The sequence below is a fragment of the Lutra lutra genome, chromosome X, assembly GCF_902655055.1.
Source record: "Lutra lutra chromosome X, mLutLut1.2, whole genome shotgun sequence".
NCBI lineage: Eukaryota > Metazoa > Chordata > Mammalia > Carnivora > Mustelidae > Lutra > Lutra lutra.
Window position 1 is genome coordinate 52,620,826 of NC_062296.1, and position 23,369 is coordinate 52,644,194.

A 23,369-nucleotide genomic window follows, 5' to 3' on the forward strand; every position below is an offset into this window, starting at 1 on the left:
ACTAAAACCACAAGTGATATCGGTCCATGGAGCCTGCTTCCGGTGGCTGCCTATTCCTGGGCCTTTGTCTGGGGAGGTCCAAACCACGGGAGAGATCCCAATCAGAGACAGCATGCGAGATTTTCACGCCTGCCTGGGTTGGGAGTGTTGAGACTCATGGCAGATCCTAGAGACCACAGGCCTAGTGCCTGCATGGATCTCTCTCAGGGGAGGGTGTGGAGCATGGCTCAGGCCCCAGTTGCACTGCGCGTGTGGAGAGTGCAAAAGGCTCTGGTTCTAGAGAGCTGTGGCTGCTGTCCACACCAGACTCTCTCAGGTGCACCAGCAGCTCAGGGACCACAGACTGGAGGCTTCGCTGTACTCTCTGGAATGGGTGGTCGCCGGCGGTGGCTGTCCTGGGTCTGTGGGCTTAAGCCCATGCCCATGACTCCCAATTCCACCAGTTGCCCCTTAAGATCTTTTGCTCTTTTTGAGTGCTTTTAACCAGACTCTAAGTTAATGCTGGCCTCCAATCACAGGGCACTCTCGTATTGGGGTATTACTTTCCAAAGGGTCACTTCTGGTGGCTCCCTTCCCCTTCTGTTTATCCTCTGATATCAGTCCGATCATTCAAAACTCCGCTTTACCTCACCACTAGTGTCTTCTGCCCCTGTAGAGATCCAGAAGTGTATAATCCTATATCTCAGGCTGATTTCATGGGTGTTCAGAGTGTTCTGGTAGATAATTAACTCACTTTAGGGGACCGATTGAAACAGCATCTCCTACTTCTCTGCCATCTTGCTCCCTCCCCCCACTTTCATTTGTTTTAAGATGTTTTTATTTCCCTTTTGATTTCTCATTTACTCATAGGATGTTCAAAAATGTGTTGTTTACTTTCCATTTACCTGTAGATTTTCCACCTGTCTTATCTTTGTTGATTTCAATATTCATACCACTGTGTCAGAAGAGAGATTTGATATGATTTTAATTTTCTTAATTTTTTAAGACTTGTTTTGTGTCCTATTATGTAATCTATCCTGGAAAATATACTGTGTGTGCTTGAGAAAAATGTTCATTCTGCTACTGTTGGATGGAATGTTCTATATATATATCTAGTAAGTCCAGTTGATCTAAAGTGTGCATCAATTTTAACATTTTATTGTTTATTTTCTGTCTGAATGATCTATTATTGAGAGTAGACTATCATAGTCCTCTACCATTATTTTATTGTTTATTTTGTCCTTCAGATTTGTCAGTATTTGCTTAATATATTTAGGTGCTCTGATGTTGGGTATTAATATATATTTATGATTGTTACATTTCCCCTTTTTATTGAAGTATAGTTGACATAATGTTATATTAATTTCAGGCATACAATATAATTATTCAGCAATTCTATACATTACTCAGTGCTCATCACAATAAGTGTACTCTTAGTCCCCTTTATCTATTTCACTCATTCTCCCACCTACCTCCTCTTTGGAAACCATCAATTTATTCTCTGTATTGAAGAGTCTGTTTTCTTTGTCTCTTTTTCCCCCCTTTGTTTAGTAATTTGTTTGCTTTTTAAAATTCCACATATGTCTTCTTGATGTATTAGTTCCTTTATTATTATACAATGACTTTTTTTGTCTCTTGTTACTGGTTTTGCCTTAAAGTCTAATTTGTCTGATATAAGCATAGCTATTCCCACTTTTGTCTTCCACTTGCTTAAAATATCTTCTTCCATCCCTTCACTTTGAACCTATATGTTTCCTTAGAGCTGAAATGAATCTCTTGTATGCAGCATACATTTGGGTCTTTTAAAAAATCTTCCCTGCTATCATGTGCTTTTTGATTAGTGAATTCAATCCATTTACATTTAGGGTGATTATTGATATGTAAGGATTTATGTTTGCCTTCTAGTAATTTTGTATCTCCATTTTTTTCTTTTTTCTTCCATTTCTGCATATTTTTGTAAATTGGTGCTTTTTCGTGTTGGTATGTTCTCTCTCCCTACCCACCCCCCCTTTTGCTTCATCAATCTACTCTAGATTTTTACTTTGCCATTAGCACAGGGCTTACATTAAACATATCATAAAAAGAACAATAAACTTTGTATTGATAGAACTTTATTTTTATATAGTTTCTAGCCTTTACTCTTCCATTTTTATTTTTTGATGCCACAATCTACCTCTTTTTATGCTCTGTATTTGTTAACAAATTACAGTAGCCATAATTGCTTTTTAAAGATTTATTTATTTATTTGAGAGAAAGCATCAGTGGGGGTAGAGGCAGAAGGAGAGAATCTTTATGCAGATTCCCCATTGAGTGTGAAGCCTGATGCAGGGCTGGATCCCATGACCCATGAGATCATGACCTGAGCCAAAACAAAGAGTTAGACACTTAACTGAATGAACCACACAGGCACCCAGCTCTTGTTATTTTTAATACTCTTTTCCTTCTACTTTTCTGCTATAGTTAAGTGGTTAACATTCCATTCTAATATACAGTTACAGTTTTCTCATGTCTATTGAGTATTTTCTCTCACTAAAGTGTTGTGTACTTTAATATGTTTTTATGCCACTGATTAGCATATTTTCTTTTCAGCTTGAAGAACCCCTTCTAGTATTTTTTATAAGTCAGGTCTACTACTGATAAGCTCTCTCGGGTTTTGTTTCTCTGAGAAAGTCTTTCTCCTGCATATCTGAAGGATAACTTTGCCAGATAAAGTACTCTTGGTTGGGAACTTTTTTGTCTTTCAACCCATTGAGTATGCCATTCCATTCTCTCCTGACCTATAGAGTTTCTGTTGAGAAATCTGCTGATAATCTAATGGGAGTTCATTTGTAGGTTACTTCCTTTTTACTCTGGTTGCCTTTGACATTCTTTATCACTGATTTTTGACAGATTCATTATGTCTTGGAGAAAATATTTTCATATTGAAATAATAGAGTGTTATATTAGCTTCATGTATTTATGTGTCCAAATTCTTCTCCAAGTTTGGGAAATTCTCAGTTATTATTTCTTTTAATAAACTCTTTGCCACTTTCTCTCTCTTTTCTCTTCCTGGAATTCCAATTATTATAATGTTTTCCTTTCTGATAGAAACTGAGCTTTCATAGTTTTCTTCACTTTTAAAAGAATCTTACTTCTTTCTTCTAACTGAATTATTTCTATATTACTATCCTCCTGTTGTTCACTTATTCCATGTGGCCTTCTCTATTACTGATGCACTCTATTGCATTCTTCTCATTTCTTGAATTTTATATATAATTAAAATTATATCTAATATATCAAATAATATATAATTAAAATTACATAATATATAATTTAATAATTATATAATACAATATACAAATATATAAAATATATTAAATAATTCTATATAATGTAATATATAAATATATAAAATGTATATTATATACTTATATATACTATATATAGTTTTTATGTTTTTATTTTTATATTTTTACAAGCTTTTATATGTTTTAAATTATATGCATATAATTTAAAATCTTTTTGGTAAAGAACTTCTTCTGTTTATTAATTTCATTCTTGACTTCATTGAATTATGTTCTGAGATTTCTTATAGCTCATTGGATTTATGTGCAAAGGTTATTTTTAATTCTTTATCAGTTCACAATATTTTGTGCCTTCGAGTTCAGTAGTTGGAGGATTACTGTTTTCTTTTTTCAATTCAATATTTGTTTGATTTTTCATGGTGTTTGTAGGTTTGTGCTTCTGCTTTCATATTTAAATTAGCAGACACCTCCTTAACTAAAGTTTTTGTCTTCTTCAGTTCTCAGGATTCAATAGGCTGGTTATTTGAAACACTTTTAATATTCCAGAAGGTGGCGCAATAGCTCAAGTTTGTAGTTTCTCCCTGGCCCACTGACTTTGGCCTATTATCTGAGGACCCTGTTTTTACCAGAGCTTGCTCTCACAGACACAGCCTGGAGCACTTACAAGGAAATGGCAGCAAAGTTCAGAAAGTTGTAGATTTAGCAGTTGGGGCTTGGGTGGTGTCCATAGACCTGGTGAGGACATCGTCAAGTGGTGTACTCCCAGAAGTTTATGGACAGACTTCCTGCTGAAGTCCTGAAGTAGACAGCAAGAAACATGTTCATTTAATGTCCTTTGATGTTTTTACTGTTTCCTTCCAGTTCTCCTTTTTCTCCTTCCCCCTAGTCATTGAGGTCCTCACTCAGCAATCCAGATGCTTCTGGAGAGAAATGTGTTTTCTTAAGCTGCAACCTACACAACTGGAGTAGGCAGGCAGTTACCCATTACTTTTGCTTTTACATTCTCCTGGAAAAGGTTATCACTTTCCCTCTCCTCTCCTGGAGAGACTGCTGCTACTGCTGCCAAAAGCCCAGCTCCTTGAAGTGTCATCCTAGGGAGTGGGCTACTTTGACAAGATTTTCCCTCTCTTTTGCATTCAAACTGGTCTCTATCCTATTCCAGTAGTGTGCTGGAATCCCTCCTCAGGCAGGATGGACTTCAAACAATTCTCCTGTTCATAGGTATCTGCTAAGATTAGCATTCTTTAGGTTTCTACCTCCCATGATATTGGGGGTGGGTAGGTCTGGTATGCCTACTGCCTTGGATTTACAATCCTTACCAAGGTGTTGTTTGTTTATTTCAGATACACATGTGGGCTGGAAACCTTCCAAGTCCCCTGATATAATGTGCAGAGGAGTTTTTGTTTTTAATGGATGCCTAATTAGTTGTTTAAAAAGAGGGAAAGAAAAGAGGAATGAGGTACACCATCATGATGCTGATATCCCTGGTGATTATTTTTAACAGATATATTTTTGTTCTAAAATCTTCATTTACTCCAAAGAGGAATTAAGATGGTGTAGAACGAGGGGGACACTGGGCTTTCCTTGTCCCTTGAACACAGCTGTATTGAGGTCAAATCACTTGGAACACCCAGGAAATTGATCTGAGGGTTGGAAGAAGGATCTCCACAGTTGGAAGGAAACAGTGTGGCAGGTACAAGGTGCATGGAAGTGAACTGGGGGAGAGAAAAGCTGTCCTGCTGCTAAGGGGAGAGAAATTTTCTGCAGGGAGAGAAAAGAGAGGGAGGGAGAGTGGGGTTAAGGGGGTGCAGCACTGAGTTCAAACAGGAAGCACACCTCTCAGATCACAGACTAGGGAGCCAGGTGGGGCAGGAACTGAGAAGCACAGGTAGTTTGCAAACAGTAACTGGACCTCAAGTTCTGAGATCTTGGAAGTGCATGACTTTTGCTGGGGCTGACCTGTAGGGTGAACACCTGGAGAGAAAGAGTGCTCTGGTCCAGAAGGAAACACAAAGTGGTGTAGGGTTCTCCAGGGTCCCACTGGGAAAGATAATTCCTCTTCCTAGAGTATATTTGGAAGAGGGTACATTGCCTTTCCAAAGACAAAGAATCCTGAAGGCTCCAGCAAAATATCTTTCCTAGGCAGGGGACAAAGGCATGGGCAGAGGGTGGATAAACTTGTTACTCCTCTTCATGGAGACATACCACAGATTCTGTGCACTGCACAAGCAGGGGACTGTTTTTCTGTGACAAAGGGCACTTGTCAGAGCACAGCAAGCTTCTAATCTGGAGGAGGGAGCAGATCTGAGCAGCACCAGCTCTTTAAGATTTGGCGTTTTGAATCCCAGCTGCATTCCAAAGATAAAATGCAGGAGATTTGGAGTTTTGAATCCCAGTTGTGCCAAAGATAAAACTCAGAGAAGCTGGCTGCTGGGCACACTGAGGGTCCATGTTTTTCAGTGAAGGCTTCCTGAACAGGAGGGGGTGAGAGATTCTCTGTCCAGGGACAAGAGCGTGGGGTGTCACCATTTTACCACCACTACCAAAATGTTTAGACGTGAGAGAGTAATGCAGTGGCTCCCAGTAGTGATGGGAGCCACTTATATCAAACTCTGCCCCCCTGTGCATGGCAAGTGTTTTTTTTTTTTTTTAACTGGGCAGGATTGACTCCGAGTTACTACAGCAGGCTTCTCTCCCAGAAGAGCAAAACAGGCAGCATGCCACATGCTCCAAGTCTAATGATCATACAGTGCTTCAAAGCATCCTTTTCAGTTCAGTGGAAATAGGACCAGGTTTTTTGTTTTGTTTTGTTTTGTTTTTCTTATTCTTTCTTTCTCTTCTGAAATCAAGGTTATGGTTTTTTGTTTGTTTATTTCATTTCCTTTTTTTCCTCTCTCTTTCCCTCTCTCTATTTTTGTTTTGTTTTTGTTTTTTAATCAAGCTTCTTTTTTCTTTTATTTTTTTCAACTTTTTTCCTTTCCTTTTTCTTTGGAATCAGGTTTTGGTTTTTGCAGTTGTCTGTTGATTTTTCTTCTTTCATTCCCTTTCTTTTTTCTTTTGTTTGGAGCAGGATTTTTTCTCTCTTTTTTTTCCTTTTTCTTTTCTTCCTTTTTCCCCAGGCTTTATTAGACAAGTCAAAGCACACCCAGATAAAGGTCCAAGCACTCCCCACTGCAAGCAAGGAGGAGCTCTGAGGAAGACTGACCAGTAGTAAAGAGCAGCCAAAATATAACAGCACAGTGCACACAGTATACACCATGAACACTTCCTGAAGTGCCAGGCCATGGACAGTGTATGACCTGTTTTTAATATAGTATTACTCTGAAGTGCAGGAAACAACAAGTTTTCATAATACACAAAAGATAGAAACTTAGCCAAAATTTCAAGATGGGGGAATTCTCCCCAAAAGAAAGGTCAGGAAGATATAACAGCCAGGGACTTCCTGAAAACAGATATAAGCAATATATCTAACAAGAATTTAGATCTATAGCCATAAGACTACCAGCTGGACATGAAAAAAAAGAAAAAACACAGAAGACACCACAGAAACGCTTGCTGCTGAGATAAAAGACATAAAAACTAGTCAGGTTGAAATTGAAAAAAAAAGTTATAACTGATGCAAAACAGATTGGACATGAAAAGAATGATGATTAAAGAAGCAGAGGGAGGATATGTGATATAGAAGATAAAATTATGGAAAGTAATAAGCCTGAAAAGAAGAGAGAAGGACAACTATTAGATCTTCAATATGGACTTAGGAAACTCAGAGATTCCACAAAGGACAATAATATCCATATCATAGTAGTCCCAGAAGAAGAGCAGGGAAAAGGGGCAGAAAGTTTACTTGAACAAATTAAATCTGAGAACTTCCCTAATCTCGGGAAGGACACAGACATTCAGACCAAAAGGCACAGAGAACTCCCCTCAAAATCAACAAAAACATGTCCATCCCATGATGCATCATAGTGAAACTTGCAAAGCACAAAGGTAAAGATAGAATTCTGAAAACAACTAAGGAAAAGGTCCTTAACCCACAAGGCCAACAGCAGACCTGTCCACAGATACCTGGCAGGCCAGAAAAGACTGGCATGATGTACTGAATGCATTAAATGGGAAAAAAATATGCAGGCAAAAATACTTTATCCAGCATGAGTCTCATTCAGAATAGAAAGAGAGATAAAGAGTTTCCAACAAGCAAAACCAAAGGAGTTTGTGAACACCAAACCAGCTTTGCAAGAAATATTAAAGAGGACACTTGAGTGGGAATGAGAGACCAAAAGCAACAAAGACTAGAAAGGAACAGAAACAATCTACAAGAATCACAACATTGACTGGACGAGATTATGCTGAGTGAAATAAGTCAAGCAGAGAGAGTCAGGTATCATATGGTTTCACTTATTTGTGGAGCATAGCAAATAACATGGAGGACATGGGGAGATGGAGAGGAGAAGGGAGTTGAGGGAAATTGGAAGGGGAGGTGAACCATGAGAGACTATGGACTCTGAAAAACAATCTGAGAGTTTTGAAGGGGTGGGGGTGGGAGGTTGGAGGAGCCAGGTGGTGGGTATTAAGGAGGCACATATTGCATGGAGCACTGGGTGTGGTGCAAAAACAATGAATTTTGTTATGCTGAAAAGAAAAAAAAAGGTTAAAAAAAAGAATAGCAACATCAGAGGTAATACAATGACACTAAATTCATATCTTTCAATAATTACTCTGAAAGGAAGAGGACAATATGCTTCAATCAAAAGACACAGAATGGAAAAATAAAAATAAAATAAATATAAAATAAAATAAAATAAAAATAAAAAAGACCCATTCATATGCTGCTTACAAGAGACTCATTTTAGATCCAAAGACACTTTAATTTTCAAAGTGAGGGGGTGTAGAATCATTTGTCATGCTAATGAACATCCAAAAGAAAGCTGCAGTAGCCAAACTTATATCAGATAACTTAGATTTTAAACCAGACTATAATAAGGCATGAGGAAGGACACTATATCATAATAAAGGTTCTATCCAATAAGAAGAGCTAACAATTATAAATATTTATGCCTCTAACTTGGGAGCACCCAAATATATAAACCAATTAATAATGAACTTAAAGAAACTCACTGATAATAATACAAATATAGTAAGGGACTTTAACATCACACTCACAGCAATGGGCAGATCATTTAAGCAGAAGATCAGCAAGAAAACAAGGGCTTTGAATGACACACTAGACCAGATGGAATTCAGATTATTCAGAGCATTTTATCCTAAAGCAGCAGAATACACATTCTTTTTGAGCACACATGGAATATTCTCCAGAATAGATCACATACTGACTCACAGATCAAGCCTCAATAAGAACAAAAAGATTGAGATGTTACCATGCATATTTTTAGACCACAATGTTATGAAACTTGAAGTCAGCCAAAATAAAATGTTTGGAAGGACCACAAATACATGGAGGTTAAAGAATATCTTACTAAAGAATAAATGGGTCAACCAGGAAATTAAATAAGAATTTAAAAAATACATGGAAGCAAGTGAAAATGAAAACACAACACTTCAGAACCTTTGGGATGCATGCAGCAAATGTGGTCCTAAGAGGGAAGTGTATAGCAATACAGACCTTCCTCAAGAAGCAAAAAAACTCTCCAATACACAACCAACTTTACACCTAAAGGATATAGAAAAAGAACAGCAAATAAGCCTAAATCCAGCAGGATAAGGGAAATAATAAACATTAGAGCAGAAAAACAAACAAACAAAAAACAGTAGAACAGATAAATAAAACTAGGAGCTGGTTCTCTGAAAGAATTAACAAAATTGATAAACCAGACTTGCCAAAAGGAAAAGAGGAAGGACATTAATAAATAAAATCACTAATGAGAGAGGAGAAATCACAACCAACACCACAGAAATACAACAATTTTAAGAGAATGTAATGAAAATTTTGTCAATAAACTGGGCATTCTGGAAGAAATGGATAAATTCCTGGAAACATATAAACTACCCAAAGTGAAAGAGGGAGAAATAGAAAATTTTAACAGATCAATAACTGCCAAGAAATTGAATCAGTAATCAAAAATCTCCCAACAAACAAAGGTTGAGAGCCAGATGGCTCCCCAGGGGAATGTTCCCAAATATTTAAAGAAGAGTTAAACCTATTCTTCTCAAGTTGTCCCAACAATAGAAATGGAAAGAAAACTTCCAAACTATTTTTATAAGGCCAGCTTTAATTTGATATCAAAACCAAAGACCCCACTACAAAGGACAATCACAGGCCAATATCCCTTTTGAACATGGATACAAAAATACTCAATAAGATGCTAGCAAATTGAAAGGAACAGTACATAAAAATAATTATTTACCATGATCAAGTGGAATTCATTCCTGAGCTGCAAGGGTGGTTCAGTATTTGCAACTCAATCAACGTGAAAAGCCACATTAATAAAAGAAAAGATAGGAACCATAAGATCCTCTCAATAAATGCAGAAAAAACATTTGACAAAGTACAACATCCTTTCTTGATAAAATCCCATAAAAAGTACAGATAGAAGGAACATAACATCATACAGACCATATACAAAAGACCCATAGTTAATATCCTCACTGGGGGAAAACTGAAAGCTTTTTCTGTAAGGTTAAGAACACAATGGGAATGTCCACTGTCACCACTGTTGTTCAATGTAGTACTGAAAGTCCTAGCCTCAGCAATCAGAATACAAAAAAGAAATAAAAGGCATCCAAATCTGCAAGGAAGCAGTGAAATTCTCACTATTTGCAGATACATGATAATCTATGTAGAAAACCTAAAAGACTCCACCAAAAATTGCTGAAACTGATACAGGAATTCAGAAAATTTACAGGCTATAAAATTAATGCACAGAAATCTGTTGCATTTCTATACACCAATAATGAAGCAGCAAAAAGAGAAATCAAGTAATCTGTTTCTTTACAATTATACCCCAAACCATAAGATACTTAGGGGGATGCCTGGGTGTTTCAGTTGGTTAAGTGTCTACCTTATGCTCAGGTCATGATCCCAGGGTCCTTGGATTGAGTTCCACATTGCTTAGCGTATAGATAGATATAAATATAAATATATATATATATATATATATATATATAGATATAGATATAGATATAGATATATAGATATATAGATATATAGTGTATTACGCTAAGCAAAATAAGTCAGTCAGTAAAAAACAAAAACAATGAATACTGTTATGCTGAAAATAAAAAATTAAAAAAAGAATACCATATGATTTCACTCATATGCATAATTTAAGAAACAAAAGTGATGAATATAAGGGAAGGGAAGGGAAAATAAAATAAGATAAAAAAAACAGAGGGGCAAACCACAAGGAGCTCTGAACTAGTGGCGCCTGGGTGGCTCAGTGGGTTAAGCTTCTGCCTTCAGCTCAGGTCATGGTCTCAGAGTCCCGGGATAGAGCTCCGCATCAGGCTCTCTGCTCAGCAGAGAGCCTGCTTCCCTCTCTCTCTCTGCCTGCCTCTCTGCCTACTTGTGATGTCTCTCTCTCTGTCAAGTAAATAAATACAGTCTTGAAGAATAAAGAAAAAAGAAAGAAACACTGAACTACAGGGAACATACTGAGGGTTGCTGGAGGGGAGACGAGTGGGGAAATGGGGTAATGTGGTGGTGGGCATTAAGGAGGGCACATGATGTAATGAGCACTGGGTGTTCTATGCAACTGATGAATCACTAAATTCTACCCAGAAACCAATAATACACTATATGTTAACTAACTCTAATTTAAATAAAATCTTGAAAGAAAATCTTAAGAAAAAAATCTTTAAAAAAACTTCATTTACTCCATTTTATACTTTCCATTTATGCACTGGGAATCTTTCTCTTTCTGTTAACTTCAACGTTTTCATCTGTACTTCATAAAATATGGCTATAATAGTTGCTTCAGGGGCACCTGGGTGGCTCAGTGGGTTAAAGCTTCTGCCTTCGGCTCAGGTCATGATCCCAGGGTCCTGGTATAGAGCCCCACATTGGGCTCTCTGCTCAGCAGGGAGTCTGCTTCCCTTCCTCTCTCTCTGCCTGCCTCTCTGCCTACTTGTGATCTCTGTCTGTCAAATAAATAAATAAAATCTTTTAAAAAATCGTTGCTTCAATGTTTGTTCAATAATTCCTACATCTGGATCATCTTGTAGGCAGCATCTATTGATTGTCTTGTCCCTGGAGAATTAGTCTCACGTTCCTAGTTCTTTATATGTTGAATAATTTTGGGTTGTATTCTGCACATTTTGAATATTATGTCATAAGACTCTGGGTCTTGTTAAAAGTCTCTTGGTAATATGATATTTTTTCTTTGTTAAAATTTTAATTTGAGTGTGGTTAACATACAGTGTTACATTAGTTTCAGTTGTACAATATGGAGATACCATATATTAGTCAGTACTCAAGATAAGTGTGCTCCTTTTTTCTCTATTTTTTTAAATTTTAATTCCAATACAGTTAACATACAGTATTTATTAGTTCCAGGTGTACAATATAGTAAGTCAACAATTCCATAATTCACACAGTGCTCACCATGACATGTGCCCTCATTAATCCACATCACCAATTTCACCCATCACCCCCCCCACCTTCCCCCTGGCAACCAACAGTTTTTTCTCAATAGTTAAAGAGTCTGCTTCTTGGCTTCTCTCTCTCTTTCCCCCATCTTGAACATTTGCTTTGTTTCCTAAATTCCACGTGAGTGAAATCACATGGTATTTGTCTTTCTCTGACTGACTTATTTCACTTAGCATTATATTCTCTAACTCCATCCCTGTCCTTGCAAATGACAATATTTCATTTTTTTATGGTTTCCATCTCCCGGTTTGGACTTTTATTTCTTCTTTTTATAGCCCTGTAGGTGTAAAGTTAGATTGTTTTTTTGAGATTTTTCTTGCTTCTTGAGGTAGACCTGTATTGCTATAAAATTCCTTCTTAAATTTTGCTGCATCCTAAAATTTTTGAGCCAATGTATTTTCATTTTCATTTGTTTCCATGTATTTTTTAATTTATTCTGTTATTTCCTGGTTTACCCATTCTTTATTAGCATGTCCTTTAACCTCCATGTATTTGTAGTCTTTCCAGATTTTTTTTTCATTGTGTTTGAATTCTAGTTTCACAACACTGCATTCAGAAAAAAAAGCATGGTATGACCAATATTTTTGTATTTGTTGAGGTTTGTTTTGTGGCCTAACATGTGCTCTTTCCTGGAGAATGTTCTCTGTGAACTTGAGCAGAATGTGTATTCTGCTGTTTTCAGATGGAATGTTCTAATTATATCTGTTAAATCCATCTGATCTAGTGTGTCATTCAAAGCGATTTTTTCCTTGTTGATTTTCTGTTCAGATGATCTGTCCATTGATTCAAGTGGGATGTTAAAGACCCTTGGTACTATTTTATTATTATCAATTCATTCCTTCATTTTTGTTATTATCTGTTTTATGTATTAGTGAGCTCCCATGTTGAGTGCAAACACATTTTAATTTGTTATATCTTCTTGCCAATAAGATTGGATTGTACCTTTCCATTGTCCATTTCCCTTGTCAATTATTACATAGTGCCCTTCTTTGTCTCTCATTACAATCCTTGTTTTATTTTTTTTTAAGATTTTATTTATTTGACAGAGAGAGAGATCACAAGTAGGTAGAGAGGCAGGCATACAGAGGGGGAAGCAGGGTCCCTGTTGAGCAGAGAGTCTGATGTGGGGCTCCATCCCAGGACCCTGAGATCATGAGCTGAGCTGAAGGCAGAGGCTTAATACACTAAGCCACCCAGGCACCCCACAATCCTTGTTTTAAAGTATATTTTGTCCAATATTAGAAGTGCAACTCCAGCTTTCTTCTTTTATTATGTTAGTCACCAAACAGTACATCATCATTAATTTTTCAATGCAGTATGATTCATTGTTGGCATATAACACCCAGTGCTCCTTGTAATATGTGCCCCCCTTAATACCCATCACATCACTGGGCTAACACATCTCTCCCCTCCCCCAAACCTCTAAAACCCTCAGTTTGTTTCCTAGAGTCCATAGTCTTTCATGGTTCATCTTCCCCTGTGATGTCCCCCCACCCATTTTCCCCTTCTTTCTCTTAATGTCCTCTGTGCTATTCCTTATGTTTCATATATAAGTGAAACCATGTAATTGTCTTTCTCTGCTTGACTTATTTCACTTAGCATAATCCCCTCCAGTTCCATTCATGTCAGTGCAAATGGTGGGAATTCATCCTTTTTGATGGCAGAGTAATCTTCCATTATATATATATGGACCACATCTTCTTTATCCATTTGTCTCTTGAAGGGCATCTTGGTTCTTTCTATAGTTTGGCTATTGTGAACACTGCTGCTATGAACATTGGGGTGCATGTGCCTCTTCTTTTTATTACATCTGTATCCTTGGGGTAAATAGCCAGTAGTGCAATTGCTGGGTCATAGGGTAGCTCTATTTTTAACCTTTTGAGGAGCCTCGATACTGTTTTCCAAAGTGACTGCACCAACTTGCATTCCTACCAACAGTGTAAGAGGGTTCCCCTTTCTCCACATCCTCTCCAACATTTTTTGTTTCCTGCCTTATTAATTTTTGCCATTCTAACTGGTGTAAGGTGGTATCTCATTGTGGTTTTAATTTGAATCTCCCTGATGGCTAATGATGTTGAACATTTTTTCATGTATCCATTAGCCATTTGCATGTCTTCTTTGGAGAAGTGTCTGTTCATGTCTTCTGCCTATTTTTTGACATGATTATCTGTTTTTTGGGTGTTGAGTTTGAGAAGTTCTTTATAGATCTTGGATATCAGCCCTTTATCTGTAGTGTCATTTGCAAATATCTTCTCCCATTCCGTGGGTTGCCTCTTTGTTTTGTTGACTGTTTCCTTTGTTGTGCAGAAGACTTTTATCTTGATGAAGTCCCAAAAGTTTATTTTCACTTTTGTTTCCCTTGCCTTTGGAGACGTGTCTTGAAAGAATTTGCTGTGACCAATGCCAAAGAGGTTATTGCCTATGTTCTCCTCTATGATTTTGATGGATTCCTCTCACATTTGGGTCTTTCATCCATTTAGAGTTTATCTTTGTATATGGCATAAGAGAATGATCGAAGTTCATTGTTCTGTATATAGCTGTCCAGTTTTCTCAGCACCATTTATTGAAGAGGCTGTCTTTTTTCCATTGGATATTTTTTCCTGCTTTGTCAAAGATTAGTTGACCATCATATCTGTGCTATTCTATTCCACTGATATGTCTGTTTTTGTGCCAGTACCATGCCATCTTGGTGATCATAGCTTTGTAATATAGCTTGAAATCAGTCAACATGATGCCCCAGCTTTGTTTTTCTTTTTCAAAATTTCCTTGGCTATTTGGTGTTCTTTTCTGGTTCCATACAAATTTTAGGATTGTTTGTTCCAGCTCTTTGAAAAACGCTATTGCCCTGCTTGGGCAGACTTTCTGTGCCCCTTGTCGGGGGTATGGATTCAGTGACAAGGGGGTGGGGGCTTTTTCTTTGGTGGATTTTTCTGGCAGCTTTTCACATCTCTTCCTTGAGTCACAGCACAAGTGACCCCATCTAAACATCTGTCTCAGAACAAAGAAAATTCATTCTGCTCTTCACTGAGCTCTCCAGGCCATATTGTCTCTGTTTCTCTCTGCACTGCTAAAAACGGCAGCCTCCCCTGTTGTGTGCCCCACAACACACCTATAGGTCAATCCCAGGGCCAGTCACATCTCTGTCCTTTGTGCCAGCCCCAGTTTGTGTGCACGTGTCTGCAGCTCCAGGATCGTGACTGCAGGCTGCACTAAAGTCCTTTCCACAACTACCAGTCTGTGAGTGTGTGCCCGGTCCCCAGTGCAGGATGCTTTTGCACACTTGTATTATATTACTTTCCCAGAGTCAGCTTATGGCAGCTCCCTCCCCCTTTGGTTTATCTTCCAATATCTTCATGCAGAATCATGGCTCCCTGCTTCATACCTCAAGACTGTCAGAGATATTCTGTTTGTAGAGATCTAGATGTATGTTCTTACATATTAGGCTGATTTTGCAGGTGTTCAGAATGGTTTGGTAGATAGCCAAATTAATCCAGGGGATGGGTTGAAATAGGGTCCCCTATACCTCTGCCATCTTTTTTCTATTTCTCCAGCTTTCTTGCAACATCCCTTTGCATGATAGATATTGCTCTATCCCTCATTTTCATTCTTTAGGTGTCTGTATGTCTAAATTGAGTCGCTTGTAGACAGCAGGCAGACAGTTCTTTTTTTTTTTTAACCATTCTATTTCTCAATGGCTTTTTATTGGAACATTTGTTCCATTTATATTCAAATAATTATTGATACATATTTATTTTGATATTATTACTTCTTTTGATGTTATGAATATTTTCTCTGATCTTTTCTTGTCTTTTTCTTTTTCATGGCTTGCTAACTTTCTTTATTGATATACTTGGATTTCTTCCTCTTTATTCTTTGCATATTTATAGATGTTTTTTGTTTTGCAGTGACCATCAGGTTTGTATATATCATATTCAGTATACAGCAGTCCATATTAAGGTGATGATTGTTTAAATTTGAACCAACTCTTTACTTTTTTAACACCATGGTTAAAGTATATGGTGTCATATTTTATATCCTTTCACTTTGTGAGTTCCCTTACAAATTTCATACAGAAAAATACATTTTCAATGCATTTGTGTTTCCTATCTTCATATCACTTTTTATTTTTCTTTTCCACATTTTCATAATCACTTTTCACCTTTTCTTTCCACTCAGAGTCCCCTTTATCTTTTTTATTTTGTTTTATTTTTTTCAGTGTTCCAAGATTCATTGTTTATGCACCACACCCAGTGCTCCATGCAATATGTGCCCTCCTTAATACCCATCACCAGGCTCACCTAACCCCGCAAAACCCTCAGTTTGTTTCTCAGAGTCCACAGTCTCATGGTTCATCTCCTCTCTGATTTCCCCCAATTCACTTTCTTTTCCTTCTCCTAATATCTTCTATGTTATTCCTTATGCTCCACAAGTAAGTGAAACCATATGATAATTGACTCTCTCTGCTTGACTTATTTCACTCAGCATAATCTCTTCCAGTTCCATCCACGTTGATACAAAAGTTGGGTATTCGTCCTTTCTGATGGAGGCATAATATTCCATTGTATATATGGACCGTATCTTCTTTATCCATTCATCTGTTGAAGGGCATCTTGGTTCCTTCCACAGGTTGGCAATTGTGGCCATTGCTGCTATAAACATTGGGGTATAGATGGCCATTCTTTTCCCTACATCAGTATCTTTGGGGTAAATACCCAGTAGTGCAATTGCAGGGTTGTAGGGTAGCTCTATTCTTTTTTTTTTTAATAATAAATATTTTTATTATAAATAGGGTTTACGGTGAGATTAGCGCTAGGACCTGCAGACCACATCTTAGGAACTGCTAACTTAGACATCAGGGTCGAGTACTGTTTTTGCACCATTCGTATCTGGCTTAAAGCGAAGAATAATTTTTTTTTTAATTTTATTTTTTATAAACATATATTTTTATCCCCAGGGGTACAGGTCTGCGAATCGCCAGGTTTACACACTTCACAGCACTCACCATAGCACATACCCTCCCCAATATCCATAACCCCACCCCCCCTCTCCCAACCCCCCTCCCCCCATCAACCCTCTGTTTTGTGAGATTAAGAGTCACTTATGGTTTGTCTCCCTCCCAATCCCATCTTGTTACATTTATTCTTCTCCTACCCCCTTAACCCCCCATGTTGCATCTCCTCTCCCTCATATCCGGGAGATCATATGATAGTTGTCTTTCTCCGATTGACTTATTTCGCTAAGCATGATACGGTCTAGTTCCATCCACATCGTCGCAAATGGCAAGATTTCATTTCTTTTGATGGCTGCATAGTAGATAATCCAATCAAGAAATGGGCAGAGGACATGAACAGACATTTCTGCAAAGACGACATCCAGATGGCCAATAGACACATGAAAAAAGTGCTCCATATCACTCGGCATTAGGGAAATACAAATCAAAACCACAATGAGATATCACCTCACACCAGTCAGAATGGCTAAAATTAACAAGTCAGGAAATGACAGATGCTGGCGAGGATGCGGAGAAAGGGGAACCCTCCTACACTGTTGGTGGGAATGCAAGCTGGTGCAACCACTCTGGAAAACAGCATGGGGGTTCCTCAAAATGTTGAAAATAAAACTACCCTATGACCCTGCAATTGCACTGCTGGGTATTTACCCTAAAGATACAAACGTAGTGATCCGAAGGGGCACGTGCACCCGAATGTTTATAGCAGCAATGTCTACAATAGCCAAACCATGGAAAGAACCTAGATGTCCATCAACAGACGAATGGATAAAGAAGATGGGGTAGCTCTATTCTTAATTTCTTAAGGAATCTCCATGCTGTTTTCCAAAGTGGCTGCACCAACTTGCATTCCCACCAACAGTGGAAGAGGGTTCTCCTTTCTTCACATCCTCTCCATCACTTGTTGTTTATTGTATTGTTAATTTTGGCCATTCTAAAAGGTGTAATGTGGTATCTTAATGTGGTTTTGATTTCAATCTCCCTGATGGTTAATGATGATGAACATTTTTTCATGTGCCTGTTAGCCATTTGTATGTCTTCTTTGGAGAAGTGTCTATTCATGTCTTCTGTCCATTTTTTGATGTGATTATCTGTTTTTTGAGTGTTGAGTTTGAGGAGCTCTTTATAGATCTTGGTCATCAGCCCTTTGTCTGCAGTATCATTTAGGAATATCTTCTCCCATTCTGTGAGTTGCCTCCTTGTTTTGTTGGCTGTTTCCTTTGCTGTGCAGAAGCTTTTGACCTTGATGACTTTCCAAAAGTTCGTTTGCACTTTTGTTTCTTTGCCTTTGGAGACACGTCTTAAAAGAAGTTGCTGTGGCCGATATCAAAGAGATTACTCCTTTGTTCTCCTCTAACATTTTGATAGATTGTTGCCTCACGTTGAGGTCTTTCATCCGTTTTGAGTTTGTCTTTGTGTATGGTATAAGAGAATGGTAAAGTTTCATTCTTCTACACATAGCTGTCCAATTTTCCCAGTACCATTTATTGAAGGGGCAGTCTTTTCTCCACTGTATATTTTTTCCTGCTTTGTTGAAGATTTTTTGACCATAGAGTTGTGGGTCCATATCTGGGCTCTCTACTCTGTTCCCCTGGTCTATGTGTCTGTTTTTGTGCCAGTACCATGCTGTCTTGGTGATCACAGCTTTGTAGTAAAGCTTGAAATCAGGCAATGTGATGCCCCAGTTTTGTTTTTCTTTTTCAACATTTCCTTAGCATTTCAGGGTCTTTTCTGGTTCCGTACAAATTTTAGGATTGTTTGTTCCAGCACTTTGAAAAATGTCAGTGGAATTTTGATTGGGGTGGCATTGAAGATATAGATTGCTCTAGGCAGTATAGATATTTTAACAATGTTTATTCTTCCTATCCATGTACATGGGATGCTTTTTCATCTTTTTCTGTCTTCTTTGAATTCTGTCATGAGTGTTCTGTATTTCCTAGAATATAGGTCCTTTACCTATTTGGTTCAGTTTATTCCCAATTATCATATGGTTTTTGGTGCTCTACTAAATGGAATTGATTCTCTAATTTCTCTTTCTATAGTTTCATTGTTAGTGTATAAGAAAACAACTGATCTCTATGCATTGATTTTGTATCCTGCCACATTACTGAATTGCTGTATGAGTTCCAGTAATTTGGGGGTTGAGTCTTTTGGCTTTCCATATAAAGTATCATGTCATATGCAAAAAGAGAGATTTTTACTTCTTTATTACCAATTTGAATACATTTTATTTCTTTTTGTTGTCTGATTGCTGTTGCTAGGACTTCTAGTACTATGTTGAACAGCAGTGGCGAGAGTGGGCATCCTTGTCGTGTTCCTATTCTCAAAGGGAAGGCTGTCAGCTTTTCTCCATTGAGGATGATATTTACTGTGGGTTTTCATAGATTTTATGGAGTTGAGGAATGTTCCTCTATCCCTATACTTTGAACCATTTTAATCAGGAACGGATGCTGTATCTTGTCAAATGCTTTTTCTGCATCAGTTGAAAGGACCATGTGGTTCTTCTCTCTTCTCTTACTGATTTGGTCTATCACATTGATTGATTTGTGAATGTCAAACCACCCTTGCATCCCAGGGATAAATCCTATCTGGTCATGGTGGATAATCTTTTCATTGTACTGTTGGATCCTATTAGCTAGGATTTTATTGAGAATCTTGGCATCCATATTCATCAGGGATATTTGTCTGAAATTGTCCTTTTGGGTAGGTTCTTTGCCTGGTTTGGGGATCAGGATAATGCTGGCTTCATAGAAAGAGCCTGGAAGGTTTCCTTTTGTTTCTATTTTTTGAAACAGCTTCAGAAGAATAGGTATTATTTCTTCTTTGAATGTTTGGTAGAATTCCCCAGGAAATCCGTCAGGTCCTGGGCTCTTGTTTTTTTTTTTTGGGGGGGGGGAGGTTTTTGATCAGTGCTTCAATCTCATTACTAGATATTGGTCTATTCAGGTTGTCAGTTTCTTCCTGATTCAGTCTTGGAACTTTATGGGTTTCCAGGAGTGCATCTTCTAGGTTGCTTAACTTATTATCATAATACTATTGATAATAATTTCTGATGATTGTTTCTATTTCCTTGGTGTTAGTCATGATCTCTCCCCTTTCATTAATAATTTTATTAGTTTGGGTACTCTCTCTTTTCTTTTGGATTAGTTTGGCCAATGATTTATCAATTTTATTGATTCTTTCAAAGAACCATCTTCTAGTTTCATTGATGTGTTGTACTATATCTCTAGTTTCTAACTCATTGATCTCTGCACTAATCTTGATTATTTCCCTTCTTGTGTGTGGGGTTGGCTTAATTTGTTGTTGATTTTCCAGTTCTTTAAGGTTAGATTTCCCTTCAATATTTCTCTCAGGGCTGATTTAGTGGTCATGAACTCCTTTAGCTTTTGTTTGTCCAAAAAACTATCTTGTCTTCTATTCTGAATGATAGCCTTGCTGGATAGGATATTCTAGGCTGATATATCATCCCAGTCCCTTCTGAGTTGGAAGGTTTCTTCTGAAAAAGCCATGAGTTTCTTTTGTATGTAACTGCTTTATTTTGTATTGGTGCCTTCAAGATTTTTTGTCACTATATTTTACCATGTTAATTACAATATGGATTGGTGTGGACCTGATTTTGTAGATGTTGGGGTTTCTGTGTGCCTGTTGTATCTGGATATCTATTCCCTTACTCAGATTAGGGAAGTTTTCAGCTATTCTTTCTTCAAATGAATTTTCTGTAAGCTTTTTTGTCTCTTTTCATTTTGGGTTTTTTATATGAATGTTATTGCATTTAGTCTCTGAGTTCCCTAAGTCTATCATCATTTTGTATATTTCCTTTTTCTCTTTCGTTCAGAATTATTATTTTCTATTACTGCCTTCCAGGACATTAATTCATTTTTCTATTTCTTCCAGTCTGTTGTTCATTGCATAAAGTGTGTTTCTTATTTCATTTATTGTGCACTTCATCTCATGTGCTGCTATTCCTTATCTCTGTGTTAAGGTTCTCACTGATGCTTTCTATTCTTTGTCAAGTCTGGTGAGTATTTTCATGATCATTTCTTTAAATTCTCTTCAGACATGTTGATATCTATTTCACTTAGGTCTTTGGTTGTGCCCTTGTCCTATTTTTTAATATGGAGCAAATTCACCTGTCTTCTCATTTCATTTAAGTGTCCATGCCTGTGACTATGGGTTAGGAAAGTCAGCTCTGTCTCCTGTTCTTGAGGGTAAAGACATTATGAAGAAGAGGTCTTATCCTGTCCTGCTGTGCAGTGTCCCCTGTTCCTCCAGGCCTGGTTCTTCAAGGATTACTCCAATTGGTCTCTGCTGTTATGTCCTGGCTGCTTTATCCTTCAGGCCAGTTATCTGCAGTGACTCTCTTTGCCTGTTGTAGGCAGTGTTTTTTTCACTGGCCTGAATTGAATGTGGCTAGTTTTAACTCTGCGTGCTCTTATCTGTTTGTAAAATGAGACCTTTTGCCACTGCTGCTGGAACTGAGGCCCTGCAAAGCTCCCAGTTCAAGAGATGTGATGTTGGCAAGGGTTTGGGCTGGTCTTATGGGAGAGGGGGCCTGCCACACTGGGATTGAGGCAAGCATGACTGGAAAGGACAGTTACACCTGAATGCAGGGCATCGGGGCTTGTTGTAAGCAAGTTAGGTAGCAAGTTGTTGGTGGGTGCTGTGCTGGTTCCCACAGGTTGCCCTGTGTTTATGCTGAGGAGTGGGGGAGGGAAATGGTGCTGATCAGTTTTTTTTTTTGTTTGTTTGTTCCAGAAGAGTCTTTCCATGAATGCTTCCTCTCTGGGACATTCTGTTGAAACAGTAATTAACCTCTACACTGTGTGCCCCAGGCATTCTTTAGATTGCTCTTTGCAGGGTATATGTGTGCAGACTGTTTTGCCTGTCTTCTCTCCAAGAGCTGTGCAGTGGCCTCTAGGCTTTCCCTGAGTCAAGCCTGCTGACCTTTAAAACAGTCTTTAAGCAACACTCAATGCAAGAACTCACAAAATTTGTTCTCTCTTTCTAAGACATTTTCTACGGGAAATTGTCTTCCCTTTGTAGGGACTTTGAAGGGATGCCCATGGAATAGGAAGGGTTGGATGTGGTGAATGTTCAGAGGAATATGGGGGGCAGGGCATGAAGTGCTAGGAAGATAGGTGGAAAGTGCTAGCACTGGCTCCTGTAAGTGTCTGGCTATATAGGCCCAGGTTGGGGCGTGAGATACATGGCACCTGCAAGCACTTTTCTTTTCGGTGAAGTCTCCTAAAGATCCCTGCCCCTGAAGCACATGTTGAGACTAGTGAATAAATTTCCTTCACTATACTTTAGGTGCTTTTCAACCTACTCTTTCTATGCAGTGTCAGGGCCAGGTTTTTGTTATGCTGGCTCTTTAAGGGTGGGGATTCTATTTCTTATTGCCCTCTGGCTCTCCTCAAACTAAGGCGGCTGATTTGAATTTACCTGTAGTTTCTGTGATTGTAATAATTCACAATGTTAAGCCCTCCACTGGTTTTCAAAGCCAAATGATACGGGGACTTGTCTTCCTGGTACGTGCCCCAGGGTCTATGGTACCCTGCTGTGGGGTTTGATCCTGTTGTTTTTGCATGCTTGTGATGTCCCTCCCATTTGTAGTTTGTGTCTCTGGGACTTTGGTGCCTGAGTCTCTTCCCCTTTCACCCATTTCAATGTTGCCTCCTCTCTTTGATTAGCTGTGAAAAGTCTGTTCTTGTAGTCTTTACCTCATTTAAGCATTAGTTTCTCTGATGTACCTATTATCTCAGTGTGTCTTTGGGTAGAGGTGAGCTCAGGATCCTCCTATTCTGCCATCTTTCCAGAAGTCTAGATTCTCTTAATTTGTATCTGAAAAGTTTTTATTTTGCCTTATTTTTTTAAAACATCTTTGCTGGAGACAAAATTCTTGGTTGACAAGTGTATTTCCTTGAGAACTTTGAATATGTTATCTTACTGCCTCTGGCCTCCACTATTTCTGCTTAGACATCAGCTATTGATTTTATTGGGTTTCCCTTATAAATGAAATGGAATTTTTTTCTTGCACCTTTCAAGACATTTCTCCTTGTTTATTTTCAGCTTTTTTGTTTGTTTGTTTACTATGATGTGTCTGTTAGTGAATCTCTTTGAGTTTACCCTATGTGGACTTCATTGAACTTCCTTGACATGTATGTTGTCATTTTAAAAATACGTTTGAAACAGTTTTGGCTATTATATATTTGATATCTTCCACTTCTTTCTGTCCTTCTGATACTCCCATTATGTGCATTTTGGCATTCTTAATTATGCTGTGCATTTCTCTGAAGCTTTATTAAGTTCTCTTCATTCTTTTTCCCCCCTCTGTTCTGCAGTTTACATAATCTCTATTAATTTATGTTTGCTTGCTAATTTTTTTCCAAACTGATAAATCTATTCTTGAAAGACTTCTAATAAGTATTTTAATTCAGTTATTGTATTTTTCAAGTCCAGAATTTACATTTGATTCATTTAAAATTTTGGGTTTAAA

General features: G+C 37.9%; 1 protein-coding gene across 1 annotated transcript in view; it reads left to right on the plus strand.

Moving 5' to 3' along the window:
• The first annotated feature begins 222 nt into the window (after nucleotides 1–222).
• Nucleotides 223–23,369, plus strand: part of LOC125091483 (uncharacterized) — a 38,608-nt gene continuing 15,461 nt past the window's right edge. The window contains exon 1 of the mRNA XM_047715115.1: nucleotides 223–399. Coding sequence (XP_047571071.1) covers nucleotides 223–399 — 177 coding nt within the window. The remainder of the gene's footprint in view (nucleotides 400–23,369) is intronic.